General features: G+C 38.0%; 1 protein-coding gene across 1 annotated transcript in view; it reads right to left on the reverse strand.

Moving 5' to 3' along the window:
- Positions 1-11068, reverse strand: part of ARL5A (ADP ribosylation factor like GTPase 5A) — a 30855-nt gene extending 19787 nt beyond the window's left edge. The window contains exon 1 of the mRNA XM_026492798.4: positions 10687-11068. Within this exon, the coding sequence (XP_026348583.1) occupies positions 10687-10732 (46 nt within the window). The 5' untranslated portion in view covers positions 10733-11068. The remainder of the gene's footprint in view (positions 1-10686) is intronic.
- Between the last annotated feature and the right edge of the window lie 8266 nt (positions 11069-19334).

A 19334-nucleotide genomic window follows, 5' to 3' on the forward strand; every position in this document is an offset into this window, starting at 1 on the left:
ATCTAAGCTGAAATTCAAGCCATTCTCCCCACATAAGCCGCTTATCTTCACAGCAAACATTTTTCTAACTCTACTCAGTTTTTCCCTGAACTGGAATTACCTTCTCCAATTCTTCATTTAGGGAATTCCTACTAATCTTTTAAATTTAGTTTTCCTCCAAAAATCACCTTCTCAAGCTTTTCCACAATACCTCTAACATAGCACTTATCATAATTATTCACACCTACACTAATCTTCAAAGCTTAATGAGGCACCCTTCAAGCATATAGATCCCATGCTAATCATCTTTATAATCCCAATAACTACAACTTTTCCTGGCACAAGGTACTCAATAAATGTTGAATTAATTCATATTCATCCTATAAATAATAAATGAGGATTATAAATATAAATAATAAATTGAGGGTTATAACACGTCACAGTAAGGATACCTTTAAGAAAAACCTTTTCAACCTGATAGTAGAGGTTTTCCAAATAGTTGCCATTTACCATGGAGGGGAATTCCTCCTATTATACAAAAATAGGAAGATCTAAATAGAAAATTTTAATCCAATCTATTTTATCCAATCACTCATCTTTTTGAAGAAAGGGCAGGCAGCTTAGAACCACTAGGGTTCTAAAGGAACATGACCACATTTTCCCCATATAGGTTCTTAAAAATAATTTTAAAGATGCAGGGCCCACTCTATTTAATCTTTAGAGATGACTAGGGTAAAGGAACTGAGAAAATGATCAAATACAAAGATGACACTTATTTTAAATAAAGGGTTAATAACATATAGAGGGCATGGTAAGGTAAGTTCAGTTGAATGACCACCAAAAGGCCTCATCGTTTCTCTGGTGAATTTGCCTAGTGTATGGCCCTTCATCATCCAGGGCCACAAACTCAATCCTGCTACTCAGAATAGACAGGACTCAGAGAAGGCAATTCACAGAAGTGACTAATATGTAAACAAGAATGCCAAAATGAGTAACATACAATGAGACCAAATGTTCACAACTACCTGACAAGTGCGGTCTCTCCCTAAGGAAAAGTAACAGAGTGGCTGAATTAAAATCAGATTACTTGGGGAACACAGAATCCCATCAAAGGCAGTATTTTATAGGCTGCAATGAATGCAAGATGGATAAATCTATCTCCACATTACGGCCATACCTGCACCAGGGCCAGACTATTGAATTCTTTAAGCAAGGCACCTTTTCACCTGTAAAGGTTTGTTTGTTTTAAGATTTCTTTATTTAAGTGACATTACTGAGCATAATTTTTTAAAAAAATACACAAGCCTCTGAAGAATTACAGAATTTAAGTAAAATGATTATTTATGTGACATTCTGAATTTTGAAAATATAATTGAAGGCAGTTAGATATGGTTTTTAATAAATTCTTCCTAAAGTACATATTCTAGAGGAGGAGCCTATCTAGCTTAACATATTTTATTAAATTTGATGACACAAACTGCCATTAATAGAAAATAAATCAAAGAAACTATAGTGTAAAGTAAATCTAAAATACTGTGGAGCACAAAATTAACTGAGTGTGTTATTGAACCTGTAGTTTTCATGCAAATATTAATCATTCAAATGTGTGAAAATCACTGCTGTTCTCAGGGAGCCAGTCATCAATATAGCTTCCACCTATTAGAAAACCATCCTACCATATCATCCCAAGACTATAAATGAAAAATTCATCTCATGTTCTTGCATATTTCAAATCACAATCTCTGATGTAGTATTTTAATTTGGATTGTGTCCAAATAACTTGTCTTTGATAGAAATGTGTTTTTGTTTACTTTTTTTTTGTTTTTAGACCCTGGGTTCTAAAGCAAAGTAAAATTGGAGAACGTGAAGTTTACAAAATGATTTTATAAAATTTGTATTTTGAGATCACTTCAAACCTAAAGAAAACTTACAAGATTATCCTTAAATTTATACTCCTCACTGGATTACCCAACCTTTAAAATTTTGATGTTTTCTTAATCATTTACTCTTTTTTTATAATGATTTTTTGTTGTGTTATGTTAGTCACCATACAGTATATCCTTAGTTTTTAATGTGATGTCCCATGATTCATTTCATTTACTCTCTTTCTAAATATAGGCAGATGCTTCAGAACTATGTAAATATATTTCTCTTCATTCATCTTCAACCCACAAGTTTTAACATCCAAAGATAATTAATGTATAAATAAATTTGCATTACCATGCTTTCAAAAAAAAAAAAAAAAGATTTCTTTATTTAGGGCACCTGGGTGGCTCAGTCAGTTAAGAGTCTGCCTTTGGCTCAGGTCATGATTCCAGGCTCCTGGGATCGAGTCACCCATCAGGATCCTTGCTCGGGAGGAACCTGCTTCTCCCTCTGCCTACCATTCCCCCTGCTTGTGCTCTGACAAATAAATAAATACAATCTTAAAAAAGAAAAGAGATTTATTTATTTATTTTAGAGAGAGAGCAAGTGAGCAAGCACACAGGGGAGTGGGGGCAGAAAGAGAAAGAATCCTCAAGCAGAGTCCATGCTAAGCGCAGAGCCCGAGGCAGAGCTCGATCTCACAATCTCACAATCTCACAACCCTGAAATCCTGACCTGTGCCAAAATCAAGAGGTGAATGCTTAACAGACTGAGCCACCCAGGCGCCCCTCACCTGAAAAGTTTTCAATTGGCACGGTAGTTTTGCCTCTTTAACTGTGTATTATTCTATGTCCACAAGTCAAGCATTCTTCTTTTGATGGCATATCTCTTCTTCAGTTCTATTGTATTAATAGAACTTACAGAATTTACATCATGCTATACCATGATCTTTGACTTGGATAAAAGTTTTTAGCTTCCTACTTGAATACTAATTTTTAATATCATTCTCTCAAGAGCACTCAGTGTGGAGTCTGGGATTCTTTCCCTCTGCCCTTTCCCTATGCTCGCTCTCTCCCTCAAATAAATAAATCTTTAAAAAATATATCATTCTCAAAATGTCAGCTATTTTTAGTTCGGGAATACCATTTTGTAACCCCCTTTGTATTAGCTACAGGACTAAATTTATACAGACATGCCAATACTCAGGAAGAAAATACAATTACTCTGATCAATGTGAGAAATACCATTCTAGGGACACCTGAGTGGCTCAGTCAGTTAAGCGTCTGCCTTCGTTCGGCTCAGGTCATGATCCCAGGGTCCTAGGATCAACTCCCACTTCTCCCTCTGCCTGCCACTCCCCCTGCTTGTGCTTGCTCTCTCTCTCTGACAAATAAATAAATACACAAATTTCTTAAAAAAAAAAAAAAAAAGAAATACTATTCTAAAAACAGTACCAAATTAATAGGAGCAAAAACAAACAATACAAATACAGGCAACAACCTATGATAAAGAACTATAGAGAATGACTAAAGAAATGTCTGTCTATACAAATAACAAATACAGATACAAAAAAAGCATTGTCTCTTACAAAGTCCTTAATCACTTAAAGAGGTTAAACTTTTATTCTAACCATGCTACCATTTTTCAAAGTATTTTGCTACCCTTCTTCTGCGACTGCTTTCAGAGCCTGAGGTACACTGTTTTGGAGCATTCCCAATAGCGGCAGAACCCTTCAACTGCTGAAGATGATTTTGATTTTAAAGGGGGATGGGAGCCACCTGATATCTCAGCCATAATAAAGTAAAAGATAGCTAAAATGAGTGCTATCTTTTTGCTGTTAAATGAGGTATGATCCCTAAATGATAAGAATGATTTAAAAGATTTGTCTCTAAGGAAATTCTAAAAGGACTTTCAATATGTATTTTGAGTAATAACAGACATATCAGTAGAATAACTCTCTGGCCTTCTAAAGTGATAGTTTTTTTTTTTAAGATTTTATTTATTTATCTGACACAGAGAGAGAGACAGCCAGTGAGAGAGGGAACACAAGCAGGGGGAGTGGGAGAGGAAGAAGTAGACTCCCAGAGGAGCAGGGAGCCCAATGTGGGGCTCGATCCCAGGACCCTGGGATCATGCCCAGAGCTGAAGGCAGACACTTGATGACTGAGCCACTCAGGTGCCCCAAAAATGATAGCTTTTAAGGTGAAAACTCACCTGGTTTTGTTTTTTAAAGTAGTCTCTTATTTTAGCTATATCCCATAGGACTTATTTCCTGATTCCAAATACAGTACTTTTCTACCACTTGTATAAGGAAGAACTAGACAAAAAATACTACAGATTCTTTTTTAAAATTTTATTTATTTGAGAGAGAGAGAGCGCGCGCGAATGTGTGTGCAAACATGGGGGGGGGCGAGGGAGAGGGAGAAGCAGACTCCCCAGAGCAGGGAGCCTGATGCGGGGCTCCATCCCAGGACCCTAAGATCATGACCTGAGCAGAAGGCAGACTCTTAACCGACTGAGCCACCCAGGTGCCCCGGAAAGATTCTTTATCATACCTGACCATAAGATGAACATGATAAGCAAGATAAAACTGCTGTGAACACAACCACTATGCAGTAACACACAGACGCAGACTGAGAAAAAAGCACTGGCGGAAGAGCGTCATACCAGAGGATTCCATCTTCTCATAAGTTAGTTGCCTGGGGAGGACAGGATGGGGTTTTTACAGCCACTGTATAGAATGAACTACAGAATCAATAAGCTGCAATCAGATAACATAACCTGTGATGGATAAAGATCTAAACTGTTATTAAGTCTTTCTTCAGTAGTGCCTAGAAATAAAGTACATTGGGGAGAGAAGGTATGGTGGACGGTACAAGATGAGAATTGCCTGGCATGTTGGAAAACAGGAGAAAAGAGCATCAAAGATGGTGATAGGGGATGTAATAAAGCAGGTCATAACATTCTCCAAACTGGAAACCTCTCTCTTCTATTTCATTTTACAAACTCAATAAAATCTTTTGTCACCAAAAATGCATAAATATGCAAACATTTCACCAAACTCTTAAGACATAAATAGGCTTTTAAAGTCCATCAAAGGAATGCAAACTAATATAATTGAACATATGAGGTTTTTAAAAATGGTTAAAATATTTTTAACAGAAAAGAAAGGGGAGCCTGGGTGGCTCAGTCAGTTAAGATGTGTAAGAGGCTCAAAGCCAGTTTACTACCAACAATAGGGTTAGATTTTTCAAATACTGTATCAGCTTCCTTTGGAAATCCTTAGGCTCCTGCACCACCCCAGTCTATTCCTCCCATTACCAAGATGGAACAGAATTCTATACAAAACCTACATTTGTAGCCAAAAAGTGTTATAAGGCACTCCAAAACAAATACTCCACAAAACCTAAAACATAACATGCATACTAAAGATAATGTTATTCAGGGCAAATGTAAAAAAACTTTTCGCTATTCCAATTCTTTGATACATGTGATTCATTACAGGTTTAGTGTTTAGCATGATTTTTCTTTTAGAATATCTGTGCCACAGCATTCTTACAGTTATATTCAGATAAGCCCAAACAACTACCCACTGTTACAATGCCTGGAAAGAATTCTGAATTATTATTTAGGCTTCAGTTTCCCAATCAATACTTAACTGTTTTGTCATGAAAATGTTCCTTGTTTCCCTGCTTAATTTCTTTTCGACTCACCCAGGCAGCCTACCAGTTCCATTCACTGCCAGGTTCTAAAAGTCAATATATGAAATTCCTCCAACTACCAGTCAGTAAATTAAATGAAAAGATGTCACTGTCATCCTGGAGGACTTCTATCTCTGTGAATCACACCAAAGTCAAAACCCACAAATACTAAGGCAGATAAATTGACAGTCATCCTGATTCTTCATTCTCACCGCATATCCAAACTATATGAAACCCTAATTTTATCTTACATAGAGCAAAAAATCCATTTGTCATGTTCTCTATCATTCTCCCGGTCCCTAGCACAGAGTCTGGAATAAAATATGTGCTTAATAGAGTATGAAGAAATCAACTAGATCTGGAAGATATAAAGATTGAAAAGGAAATATCTGATCAAGTCACTTTGTATTAAAAATTCAATTTTCAAAATCTAAAAAGTATCATCAAAAAAGTTTGAAAACTAACTTGCTATTTATAACAATGGCAGTGAAGTATAGGAGAAAAACAACTTCTCTTTCACACTAAGAGGTTGCTGAATGAAAAGCAATGACATGACAAAATTAGAGATGCAATCAGGAAAGAGAAACCATGCAGTAATCTGAACTTGCAAAGTTTAATATAAAGAAAATAACTATTAAAGAGGATCAAAGTAACGATGAATTGGCTAATAAAAAATAACTCTAACGAGTATGGGACTGACAAATGTAAGGAGAATCCACTACACTTAGGGGCTGAGACTGAGCTCCCCCCCCCCCCCGCCCCGCCCACCCCAACTGAGATGCAGACCTTGTTGGGGCCTGGTTGTGGCTCTGAATGGCGCAATAAGTAGCTGTGGGGACTTGCCAGCGGATCTTGCTGGAAATACTCCCTCTTAGGGTGTTAGGGAAAACTTCATTGAGAGGTATTTTGCTGGAGGGCCTCCACGCTGAAATCAACTGAAGTGGGTGCTAGAAATTGCCGGCAGCTGCTAACCACTGTGCAGTGCAGGAGCCAGCCACTAGAGAAGGTGTTCACACTCCCAAGCAGGACAGAACCTGCTGAAAGCACACTGTACCCAGAAGAAAAACACTTTCCTCCTGCAATGTCCCTCCAATGCCGTCTACTGAAAAAGCTTACTATTGTGCCAGCCAGCAAAAGAAAAATATGTAAAGGATCCAGTTCCATATCCACAGAGCATGCAAGGATGATGATTTTGGAGGTAAATTTTATTGTCATAGTCCATCCCCTTGGCTACTGCGCTTCCGTATGTACTCTTCTACATATTTGAACTCCCATACAACAAAAAACAGCAGCAGCAGAGGGGGCTTTCCCAGCACCAGGCTCCAGCAGCACAGGTCGCATCATCAACATTCATTCATACCTTATTCCTTTCGTAAGAACCAATCAGAAGAATAATGCAGGCTATCAATAAGAAAATTTCACAACTTATTCATAGCTCACCTCAGTTGAGCTAACGTGAATCTTTCTTATACAAAGACAGTTTTTGCTTGTTTGTTTTTAAAGAACACTAACTATGGCACTTGATGATCTTGCTTAAAATCCCAGGTCTATCTCTTCTGTGAAGACTTAAACAAGTTACCTACTTCCTTTGTCCTGTAAAATGGGGAGAAATCTTCTTCACAGGGTTGTTGTGAAGACTAAGCCAACTAATTTGTGTAAAACACTTAGAACCTAACCTTGCATAAGTCAGCAAATGTTAACTGCTATTATTTTCTTTAGAGATGGAGTTAGCTTATTTTCTGTCTCCCCACACTAGAATGAACACTCCGTAAAGGCAGGGAGGATTTGTGTTTTGTTCCCTGCTTTATCCCCACCACGCACAATTCCCGGCACAAACAGGTGCTCAAAAATATTTAATAAACCACTGATCACAAGCCCTTCTATATTAAAAGACATGAGTAGTGGGGCACCTGGGTGGCTCAGTCGGTTAAGCATCTTGCCTTCCGCTCAGGTCATGATCCCAGGGTCCTGCGATGGAGCCCCGCATCGGGCTCTCTGCTCAGCGGAGAGCCTGCTTCTCCCTCTCCCTCTGCCTACTTGTACTCACGCTCTCTCTGTGTCAAATAAATAAAACCTTTAAGATAAATAAAATAAAAGACAAAAGTGGCAACTCTTCAAAGTTCTAATGTAATAAGGACTTAACAGTTTAGTGACTGAGAAACAATAGGGGGGAAAAGCAAAGAAAAATATCATTCCAATCTCTTCTTTATTTCATGTATTTATTTTTCTTTGGGGGAGGGGCAGAGGAAGAGAGACTCTAAGGCAGGCTGCACATCCAGCACAGAGCGGGCGCAGAGCCCCACACAGGGCTCAATTGCATAACCCTGAGATCATGACCTGAGCTGAAATCAAGAGCTGGACACTTAACCAACTGAGCCACCCAGGTGCCCCATCAATCTCTTCTTTAATAAGACTAATATCTGCAACATATTTCTTCAGTGTTTTAATTTGGCATTTACCAGTAATGTGGCCTAGGAAAGCGACTCCACTGGAACCTCAGTTTCCTCTTTTGAGGGGGAAAGAATAGCTACTAAGAACTGCTGAAACATTTTTTTTTTCTTTAAATAATGTATACAACAGCATCTAGGACAAAGTTTATATTGTACTCAATTCAAATAACACCTAAAGGCAACCTCTGGTTTTTCAAGTTTGAGCAGTATGCAACTAGCTTTCACTGTGCACTTGACCAAGCTACACTTAAACTGAAATTATTCTGAAGGTATTTCAGAAAAAAAGATACGGTATGGTTTAAGTTTCATCAGCATGGCCAATTCTGCAATCCCCTAAATTCTTCCTTCCAAGAGTTTATGTGAAAAGGGCATAGGATTGTGTTATGTATCTACTGAAGGTAAAATAAAGCATCCAAGATACATCTGACATATAAAAAATATATATAAGGTGTGTGTGCGTGTATATATATATATGTGTGTGCGTGTATATATATATGTGTGTGTATATATATATATATATATATAATTTAAAAGAACAAGAAGATCACCAAGTAGCTGACATTGGATTTAATGGTGAATATTTTGAAAAGTGACCCTACTGATGACAACCACATCACTTAGCAGAATAGTTTATTCAGATTTTCACAATTATTTTGACATCTAAATTTCTAAAACTTAACTCCATTAGTTCCTCTTACTATTAATTTCCCAACACTGAAATAAGTGTCTTGTCAAAAATAACCACAAAATACAGGCAACAAGAACACCGCTATTAGCAATTTTTAGTAGTAACGATGCAATAACACCCTCATTTTTACCACCTGCAAGGAGCTACTGGCAAAACTCTAATTCCTTAAGTTATAGACACAAATATTTATCATTGACTCAACCAGAAAGTGGAAATACCTCATTTTTCTTATTTATTTATTTGAGAGAGAGAGAGAGAAAGAGAGATCAGGAGCAGGGGGTAAGGGTCGAGGGAGAAGCAGACTCCCCGCTGAGCAGGGAACCCGACCTGGTACTTGATCCCAGGACTCTGGGATCATGACCTGAGCTGAAGGCAGACGCTTAACTGACTGAGCCACATAGGCGCCGGATACCTCATTTCTTCTTGCAGGGCTACAGCTCAATCAACAAGCAATACAAATTTCATAAATTTCATAGCAGAATAAAATACTAGCTTCACTAAAAATGACACAAAAATTATGGAGCTTAAAACTAGAACATATTCTATCTACTACTAACAGCACCAATTTTACATCCATGTAAGTTTCCATTCTTGAGACCTAGAGATTACCTTTTCTCCACGGTCACTTAGTCAAGATCCCCGGTGTTCTACATTGAGAACATGTAGACCCAAATAAATGACGGGGGTCTAACTTCCCCTCTTCCAACAGAAAAGCTAGACAGAGACAGTGCAGTTTAGAACTGGTTTTCTACACTTTAGAAAAATCCCCTATCAGAAAAATCATTTGAAATACTGCTCTTCCACAGAGTATCATATAGATCATGCAATCTACACTACCATCTTTTTTTTTTTAGATACACAACCAATCACAAGTTTAGTTCCGCTCCCTTCCCATCACCTCACAGGAGCAGCTGGATCATGAAGGAGGAAGTGGGAATACGTTGTTCCTAACAGATGCCATCACTCGTTTAAGGCTTTACTGGAAAACTCTGGGATGTGACACCAACACCAGCTTACCCAAGAGAAAACAGCAAACTAAGTTACTGACAGCAAAAATGATAAATCACCCAACCTGACTTAAAAAAGAAACAAATGAACACCACTAACTATATTGTATCTCAATGACTATGGAGTCTTTGTTAAAGTTGTATCCTCTTTCCTCAGTTTTAGACACTCATTTTGTAACAAATTTTAATAAACCTGATACGCATTTCCAGGCAGTGTTTGAGTACAGATGAACTTAAGCATCCCTATACGGTAATATAGGTAACTTGCTAGTTACCTACATTAACAAATGCTTCATATGGCAAGTTTTCAAATGCTTTCAGTGAAACACATTTTTAACCCACCCCCCAACACCCTCTACTTCAATAATCAAAACAAATATGATCTTAAGCTTAACCTTACACACAAATATAAATACGGGAAAAGGATAGCAGTCCATCACCAATCAGGATGCATTAGTCTTCCCAAAGAGGGGGATGGAGGTGCAGGGAGGGCTCATAAACCTGAGGTGTATTCGATAAGAGCGATTCCTCATGCTTTCCGCATTCTGCAACCCTCCGTCGCTCAGTGTTGCGGCTCGGGCCATAACCTATAACCTTCACCCGAGAGCCAGCATTTCTCCGTGGTGGGAGAAAACCAATTGCTAGAGGAAGAAGGGCTACAAGATAGGCCAGGCCGTGCCACTCAGGGACGTCCGACGTGCGGCAAGAAACCTTTTCGACTCCAAACCGAAATCGGAGCAATGGGTGCATTTGCAGAAAGGATTTTTCAAGACGGTCCCTTATGACAAAAAAACCATTCCCGAACTCGGGCGTAGGAACTGAACGGACCCCGGGCCCGCATCCACGCAGCCGGGACCCGGCGCGGAGACGGCGCGCGACCGTACCGCCCACAATCCGGAAGTATTCGGAGACCCCCCCCCCCCCACCACACACACCCAGCCAGCCAGGGCTGACCCTCCCCCCCCACCCGTACGCCCTCGGCCCGCGCCCCTCACCCTGGTGATTGAACAGTCTCCATATTCTGGTGAAGAGAATTCCCATTCTTGGACAGCGGACCCCCCTCCAGCCACCCGGGCCGCCTGGCCTCCCCCGGCTCAGGCTGAAGGGGAGGCAAGAGACGCGCCGGAGCCTCCGCCTCTGCTGCTGCTTCTGCTCCCGCGCTGGCCGCCAGTTCGCTTCCTGGGAACCGGAGGGAGGCTGAAGCCCAGGCCGCCTTGCCGCGTGCGAGGCCCCGCCGCTGCCGCCGCGGCACTCGCCTGGCTCGCGGACATCGCCGCCGCGTTGTCTGCGACGAGCCTCGCGGGCCACCGTCCTCCCCCAGCTCCTCTCGGGCGGCTGCGGTGGCGGCGACCACGCGGGCGGGGGAGGAGAGAGGCGAGAAGGATGAGACGCGAGGGCGCAGGCGCGCGGCCGGAGGGGCGGAGCCTGGGAGAGGGCGTCCGCTTGGCTCTCTTTTATTTGTTTAACGAGGCGACCTGTAGGCTGCGGGACTGAACCCGGGGGATCGAGGTCTTACGGGCAGCGATTGTGACAGATCGCTCTTGCCTGCTTGCTTTAACGTCCTCGCCAGTTTTCTGTTTTTCCCTGCATTTCCTCGACAGAGCCATAATGTAAATATGTTAACTGAGTGCCTAGTGCCCATCTCCAACCTCTCATACACACTACACCAAAAGTTCCACATCTTGCCGCGCAAAGACCTGGGGTTCCATGCGGGAAGCTTTACTTCTCAAACCGCTCCTCCCTGACGTCCAGCTGAAGCCAATGGCATTATCTACACAATCACTTACAGCAGTCACGTTATGGAAGTCTTTGTACCTCAGGGCTCTTCCCTCTCCAATCGCCTTCCACTTCCAAGTCAATCTTTCCCCAAGCAGTGATTTTGATCAAGTTCCTCCTATATTAAAAAATATGTGGTGGCCCCTAAAACTGTTTGAGCAGGAGAGTCCAAATACCTTAGATACTCTTTCTCCAGAATATGGTCCCAACTAGCCTTTCTAGCTGCAATCCCCATTATTCCAAACTGGTTAAAACAGCTGGTCAAATACTCTCTCTGCCCTTCCAGTCTTCTTACTTGTACACCTAGAATTGTTATGTCCCATACAATGCAAGTGTCACAGTGTATTTAATCAACCCTCTGCTATGGGATTATCTAGTTGAAAACTACAATAGAAGTGAATCATTAGGTCACGTGATATCAGACACAGTTCTACTTCCATGTGTTATTTTTTTAGCTAGGCCTCTATTTTCACGTATGGAAAAGCAGTGGGTTTGTCTCTAAGGTCTTTCTTTGATTCTAGGTCATCCAATGACAAGGTCATCTGCTAATCTGATAATTAGTCTCTAGTCGGAGGCAAGAAGTGGGAAAAAAGAAACTAAGGTTGTTTAACTTCTCTTTTGCAAAGAAATCTGAAACAGCTCCATTCCCTTCTATTCCCCTGAACCTTGGTAAAAAAAGGAAGAGAAAGAAGTGGGGAAGCTTTAAAAGGCATTTTGGACTGTTCTGACACCCCATCCTCAACAGCTGAATGAAATTAAACAAAATCAACAATAAACTACATCTTTTCACCCCACATCTACAGGCCATAAAATATCGTATCTCAATATATAGAAAAATACAAGCAATACGCAGAGAGTCTCGGTTCTTCTTAACTGAGCTAGAAAATTTGTACCTGTAAAGCAAAGGGCAACATTGATGACTAAAACGTGTCTTTTTTTGAACAACTATGCAAGAAAAAAGTCCTTTGATTTTAGGGGGCTTATGGTTGAAAAGCCAAAGTTAGAGGAGACATATGAAGGGAAAGAAAATTACCATATTAATCCATTTTACGTTATGTTTATATTTACATAATAAAGTATTCTCTAGGCTGTTTAGAAAAACAACAGTATTGGGGGCGCCTGGGTGGCACAGCGGTTAAGCATCTGCCTTCGGCTCAGGGCGTGATCCCGGCATTATGGGATCGAGGCCCACATCAGGCTCTTCTGCTATGAGCCTGCTTCTTCCTCTCCCACTCCCCCTGCTTGTGTTCCCTCTCTCACTGGCTGTCTCTATCTCTGTCGATTAAATACATAAAATATTTTTTAAAAAAAGAATAGATGCATAAATTAAAAAAAACCAACAGTGTTGTTTGCATAACTAATTTACATCAACTCTTGAATACTTCCATTCTTGCACACTGCAGGTGGTGCTTTTAGCAGCTCTAAGACATTTTGCAAACTCCCCACATATCTCTGTACACTTATTAAATGGTTGTCATATCCATATTAACTTGCTAAGTTAGGGCTTGGTCTCCCAGATTATTTTCTAATATCTCTCAAAAAAAAAAAAAAAAAGAAAGAAAGAATAAAAAGGGAATTTGCTTAATGCAATATTGTCCCAGTACAGGATCTGTGGATGGAATATAAATTTGGAACTACTATAGAAGTAATTGGAAACGTTTGTTGAGTGGTATAAAGCTATTTGTGAAAACAGACACCTTAAAAGATTTTTTTGAAGACGAATTTATCCGTGATTATAGCAGTGTGCAAAATGTCATTAAAGAGACTTCTACTTCCAGGTGTGAGAGAGTAGATGGTCTAGACTTGCCCTCTTATCATTAACAAAAAGGAAACTGGACAAAATATTGAAAACAACTGTTTTCAGATATTAGACAACACGCAGCACAGGATCGTGATCCCTGATAAGAGACACAAGTGAGATGAGTCTAACTATTACCTGGATTTTCTACCTGGAGGTGATTCCTAGCCAGTGACAGAGGGGGTGGGAACTCAAAGTGAGTCAAGCATAGCAGCCTCCTTGAGTTGAAGATGTAGATCAGTGTTCCAGGAGATCAAGGTAGCTAGAATTTGTGGAGCAGAGTGACTGAAAGGAAGGAGTTATATGGAGAAAACCTCCAGAAATCTGCTTAGGTTGAGCCATTGAGTCTTTGGCTGCATATCAGCTTGTGCCTGAGCAGAAATCCCATGAGGCTGGCCCATGACAATTTCTAAGAAAAAACCAAATGCCAGGGAACTGTGAAACATCATAATTCCTAGAGCTTACTAGGGACCAGGAATCATTTGAGTTCCCTTCAGTCAGAGTGAAGACTACTCACTACATGTATGGGACATTCAGTAGATACCCCAGAGACCTTAAAAGAGGGGCTGTATTAGCCTCAGAAAAAAGTCCTACTTTAGACCAGTCCTCAAGGAGTTTCAAAACAAACCATGAGAGGCTCAAACTCATCTACGACTGCCTGTCAAAACCTTCTTTCGAGAGATACAAGATCAAGTCATCCACAATGGAAAATCTACAGTATCTCGAATCCAATAACAAAATTGCTGGGCATACAAGGAAACAAGAGAATGTGACCTGTAACCACAAGGAAAATTGCTCTACAAAAACAGATTGAAGTACAGGCAAGTTAAGTGATTGCCCCAAGCTCATAGCTGGTTATTGCCAGCTCTAGGCTTGGAACACAGGCAAGAGTTACAGCCTACAGTCTAACCATTATACTAATCTGCATGTTGTATGACAGGACAACAAGATGTTTCTCCACAACCCATCCTAGTAGAAGAGATGTGTTGATGACCAGAGGGGTGGCTTCAGGCACATGGCCAAGCTGACGGAGTCCTTGCAGTGAGCTGCAATTCTTCCATTTGGGAGTTTTAGATTGTGGGATAAAATGCCTTAATGGATAGGACAGCCCTATATAATATTTCTCCAATAACTAAAGTACCATCCGTTCAGTCAACTTTTACTGTATTCCCGGCATTGTTTTGTATGGCAGCTTAAAAGCATTTGATATATGTATTTTTAGATCAAAGTACTTTGCAGAGAAAAGTTACAATGATCTTTGGTTTCCTCATTTGTAGTTGAGTCTAATAATCTCTGCTTTGTCTGTTTTCCAGGATGGTCAGTTGGATTAAATGAGATAATGTTTGTGAAATAACTTGGCTGTAATAAATCACTGTGTAATGTTAATGCAATGATAATAATCAACACAGTACACATTTCTTTTGAACTTCTTGTGCACTGCAATGAGAGAAAAGTCAGATGCCCATCAAGTCATAGCATGGTCACCTGACACTGAGTACATGAACTGTCAAGTCATAAGTTATATGCCATCCATGAAATGCTTATGGGTACAGGATACCTTCGGAAACTTCTGAAACTGCTACATTAGTCATTTAGGGATTTCTAGTTTATCTAGTTTATTTTTCTATATTGTATTTGATCCTATTTGCACATATGTTTGAATATAGTTTATTTCAGGTGTATGTATTTGATGTACACATTCTTTCTAACATAATACTCTTCTGTAATAACTCAGAGCACCTAGCAAAGCATTCAGGAAATCATCATTTAATTGAATCTGTGCTGTGAGAGTAAGTGTTTAGATTTTTTGTTTCCTGCAAGAGGTATAGGAACATACCTCTAGAATAATATAAATATCTCTAGAATAATATAAAGGAGAGGTATAACGCTGGTTCCGGTGTTTTCTCATTTATTATATAAAAGAAAAAATTAATGCAGTTGGTTTGTACACATTTAAATTCCATAAAACAAATCCATAGAAATTAGGATACTCTATGCATGCACTCTGCATTTTCTCTGTTAAATGTTTTTGTTCACAAAAATAACAACACATTTTTTTTCTTTAAAGCCACTAAAGCAGAGGGAGAACAAAACATGCAGCACTGTACACATTTGCATAGTATATTTTACCCAGCATGCCTTGTAGAATGCTACACATTTACCTATATAAGAAAAATAAAAGGGGGTAAATTATTAAAATAAATAACTAAAATTTAAAGAAAGGAAAAAATTATTTGACAAAGGCAATATTTTTTTTCCACTTTGTACCTGGAGATATAGCAATAGCTTGGGATATCAACAGCCCTCAGAATAATTGGTAAAATCTTTTTACATCGACTTGGCTTATTTATTTTTAGTATTAATAAAATTATGTTTTTCCCTCCCGCCACCCCTTCAAAAAAAAAAAAAAAGCAAAAACAAAAACAAAATCAACAGCTAATGGCTTTAACTTACGTTTCAAAATAGTATTCAGTACAAAACAAATTAAAGAATCCCTAAATACTTTACTTTTTTGTTGTTGTTGGGACATCTTTATTTATCATTCTGACTTTAGGCTGTGAAAAATATAAAACATTTCAAACATGTCCAAAATTTAGAGGAGCCCTATGAGCTCACTTGCCATTACTTTTTGTAGTTGTTACTGAAGGAGCAGAAATAAGAACAGTAAATATAGTATGAGTCTTATCACAAAATAACATTTAATAAGTTTTATGCAAGGGAATAAGTAAAATAAATTACATCCACAGATTGCAAAGCTATGAAGTAAGTTGCTGGAAAAGTATCAAGCAGCAAGTTAAAAAGATGGTAGATGAAATAAATCTGATAAAACTTATAATTAAATCTGTATACTTTTAAAAAATAGGACTGCCAAATTTAACAGTGGATCTTGTTATAAGTTTGTGCTATAACAAATGTGCTTCTTTCTCCTCAATCTATTTTCATATTATTGGCAAAATATATATCTTTTATAATTTTGTACTATACAATATGTTTGCTACATGATTTATTTTTCTACTGCTAATGCAGATAAGAAGTAACAACATAGATTTATTTTGGCAATAAAATGCTTTCATTTTAATAACGTCCCAGAAAATATTGTAAGGCATATGAAAAATAGTATGCAACAATATAGCATTAATGATCCTGCATCTTCAATACATCCCTTATGCATACAGAATTCACACTGACTTCAGTTAAAAGTGTGTGAAAATGGCATGCAAGTAGGGCAAGAGTGGCCTCTACATAAATACAGACAAAGCCATTTGTTGAGAAATTTGATGTTCAAAACATAACCAAGAACACTTACAGAGTACTGAAAAGCTAGAGGCCAGCCACTTTGGGTTCTACATAGATCTCCTTTTAACTCCTTATAATTTTCAAAAAGGCTGTATCAGTACACTCCCCAGACCACTCTAAATTCATTAGCAACATTTTCTACCATCTTTCTGCAAACATTTTACATACTTCGAAAGAAACAAGGAAAGTTTCATATGTATCTATGACTCTCCAACATCTTGCTATTCACTCTTGTTTGTACGTTTCTCAGGTTCGTGGGAGTTACAGCCCTTGTTTAAGCTTATCTGATGAGATATTTTCTAGTCTTCTCATACTGTCCCTCAATTACAGGAAGCATTTGGGATTAAACCATACACAAGTAGATAAAAATAGTTGCTAGAAGAGGATGTATTTCATCTGAGAAAGTTCATTTTAGTAAAAGAAGAAATCTTTAAAAAGTAATTTTTGAATGCTGTAGCTCTCTGCCCATATAAACCAGTTTTACTATTTTGACTAACTTGACTGTTTAAGTTAACAACAAAAAAGTTATCCTTGTTGTCTGCTGACAACTATTGTATTGACTGGTTTGATCCTAATTATGTAAAAAGAGGTGGTCTGTTCTCTGCCCTATAGACACAGTTTGAGTAAGTAACTTAGTAACAGAATATTAACAATATTTAAAGATATGAGGAACTAATAAAACAAATTTTATTACATAATTTGCTATAATGTTTTCATTCATATAGTCATTCAAAGATGAATTTTATATAATTAAAAAGAAAACAACATGCAACATTGTCATGGAACACGAAGGCAGAAATATAAAAGAAATAAGGGGTACGTTCCCATTTATTTCAAACGTTTATATGAAGTTTGCTCCAGTGACGTGGGAGTCCAAGATAATGCATACCCTTACGTAGGAAATGGCTAACTGTCCACAGGAGACATTAAGGATCAACAAAATTTGAATTTTCAAACCAGCTGCACTTAAATATCAAGTTTTTGGATCTACTCTTTAGGCTTAGAGCTAGATAGTATGACAAACTGCACACCAAGGCAATTCCTTTGCAGTATGTTTTGTTCCCTATGATGACTGATTTCTTAAATTAACCTTGTGTCCTGATAAACTGTGAACCAATTCAAAGAAAGCTGCACTAACATGGAAGAAATGAAGGGTGACAAGAGTATTTTGGAAACGGTTTAAAATTTAAAGGGAAAGTCTATTTTAAGAATTTATGCATTTAGTTTTGCAGCTAGGTTAGCAGTAAGAGTAATAAATCTGATCCCTACTTATTGAAAAGTGTTTTTCTCTTTAAAGACAGGTTGTCTTCTCTAGAGAAGAGGTAGTATAAATATTAATATATAGGGCAGTTTCTACAGTGGCATTACATCATTTTTATTTTTTTAGCAAATACCAAAATAAAATTGTATAACTAAAAAAATACACTAGCATGCAAATTAAGGTTGCCTACAAACATTCTTGACTGACATCCTGGGTCTCAACAACATTTTATGATATGTTCGTTCAGGGTTTAAATTCACAAACTATCTTTTGGCATAATTTCCTTCTCTCCCTCCCTTTCACTGCCCTAGTTTCCTATTATGAATTTTAAGGCCCCCACACAAAAGACAAGTTCAAGTATGCAGGTATGAAAAGAGGTTAACATTCCAAAAATACATTTTGCAAACAACAACAATAATAATTAAAGTAATTAACAAATTATTCAAAGGGAACAAATAATTTTCTTAGAATTTGTTTTACATTTAAAAAATTCATTTCATTAAGGACTAAGTGCAATGACATATCGTCACATAATTAAGACTCTCTTATTAGGAAAGATGATCAGTCCAAATTGTTAATTTCAATTTACTTTCCAATAGAACTGTATAAAGATAAGAGAGAATCATCAGTTATTTATAAATATTTCCAAGTGTTGCTTTAAATGTTGGAGTAAACAAGATAACATTGTTCATTATAATACTGAGTCACATTATAGCCTTGAGAATTAACATCAAGATTGACAAATTGCATTCTTTTTTTCCCGGAACTACATTTTCACATTGTCACATGAGTCTACAGTGTTACATGTTTGCAGACTGAAATTTTACAGAATATGTAATTTACATATTCTGATATTACATATACTGAAGTTACAGAATATGTGATTTATACAAAGTAGACAGCCTCAAAACATTGTAAGACTTGTTTCTCCTGCTTATCATTTGCTATTTTGAAATGAAATCAGTTAAAAACAAAGTATTTGTGGAATACATATTTTTCAAAGTTGCTTGATATGCTTGGCAAAAATAAAACTTTCATTTAGTATATATCTGTATTTTAGTATCATTTACACAGTAAACTCTTAACACTTAAAAAAAGGAAAATGTATATCTCTTATTTATTTGGAGAAGATAAACTTATTACAAAAGGAATGGAAAAGAATATGCCAAATCAAAGTAATATTTTAAATATATCCATCAAGAAAATATACATTATACCCTTTCCAAGATTGTTAGCTTTTGAATAAGAATGCAAAGCGAAACAGGTACAGACACTTGATGGTAAATGACAGATTGGTTTTGTGCAGATACTGAATGGACCTCTCTATCAGCATGACATGGAAGACTTAGAAACAAGGCTTTGAGAAGCTTTTAAAAACAAGTGATTTTTAAAAATCGAAAGAATATGGTAATCTTGCTGACTAGGAAATATATGTAAATGCTGTTGCAGCTACCTGCCATAAAATGTAAATATCTTAAAGTAGTTAAATGACCAGATTGCTAATGCTACTA

This window comes from Ursus arctos, unplaced genomic scaffold (assembly GCF_023065955.2).
Source record: "Ursus arctos isolate Adak ecotype North America unplaced genomic scaffold, UrsArc2.0 scaffold_1, whole genome shotgun sequence".
NCBI classification, from domain to species: domain Eukaryota; kingdom Metazoa; phylum Chordata; class Mammalia; order Carnivora; family Ursidae; genus Ursus; species Ursus arctos.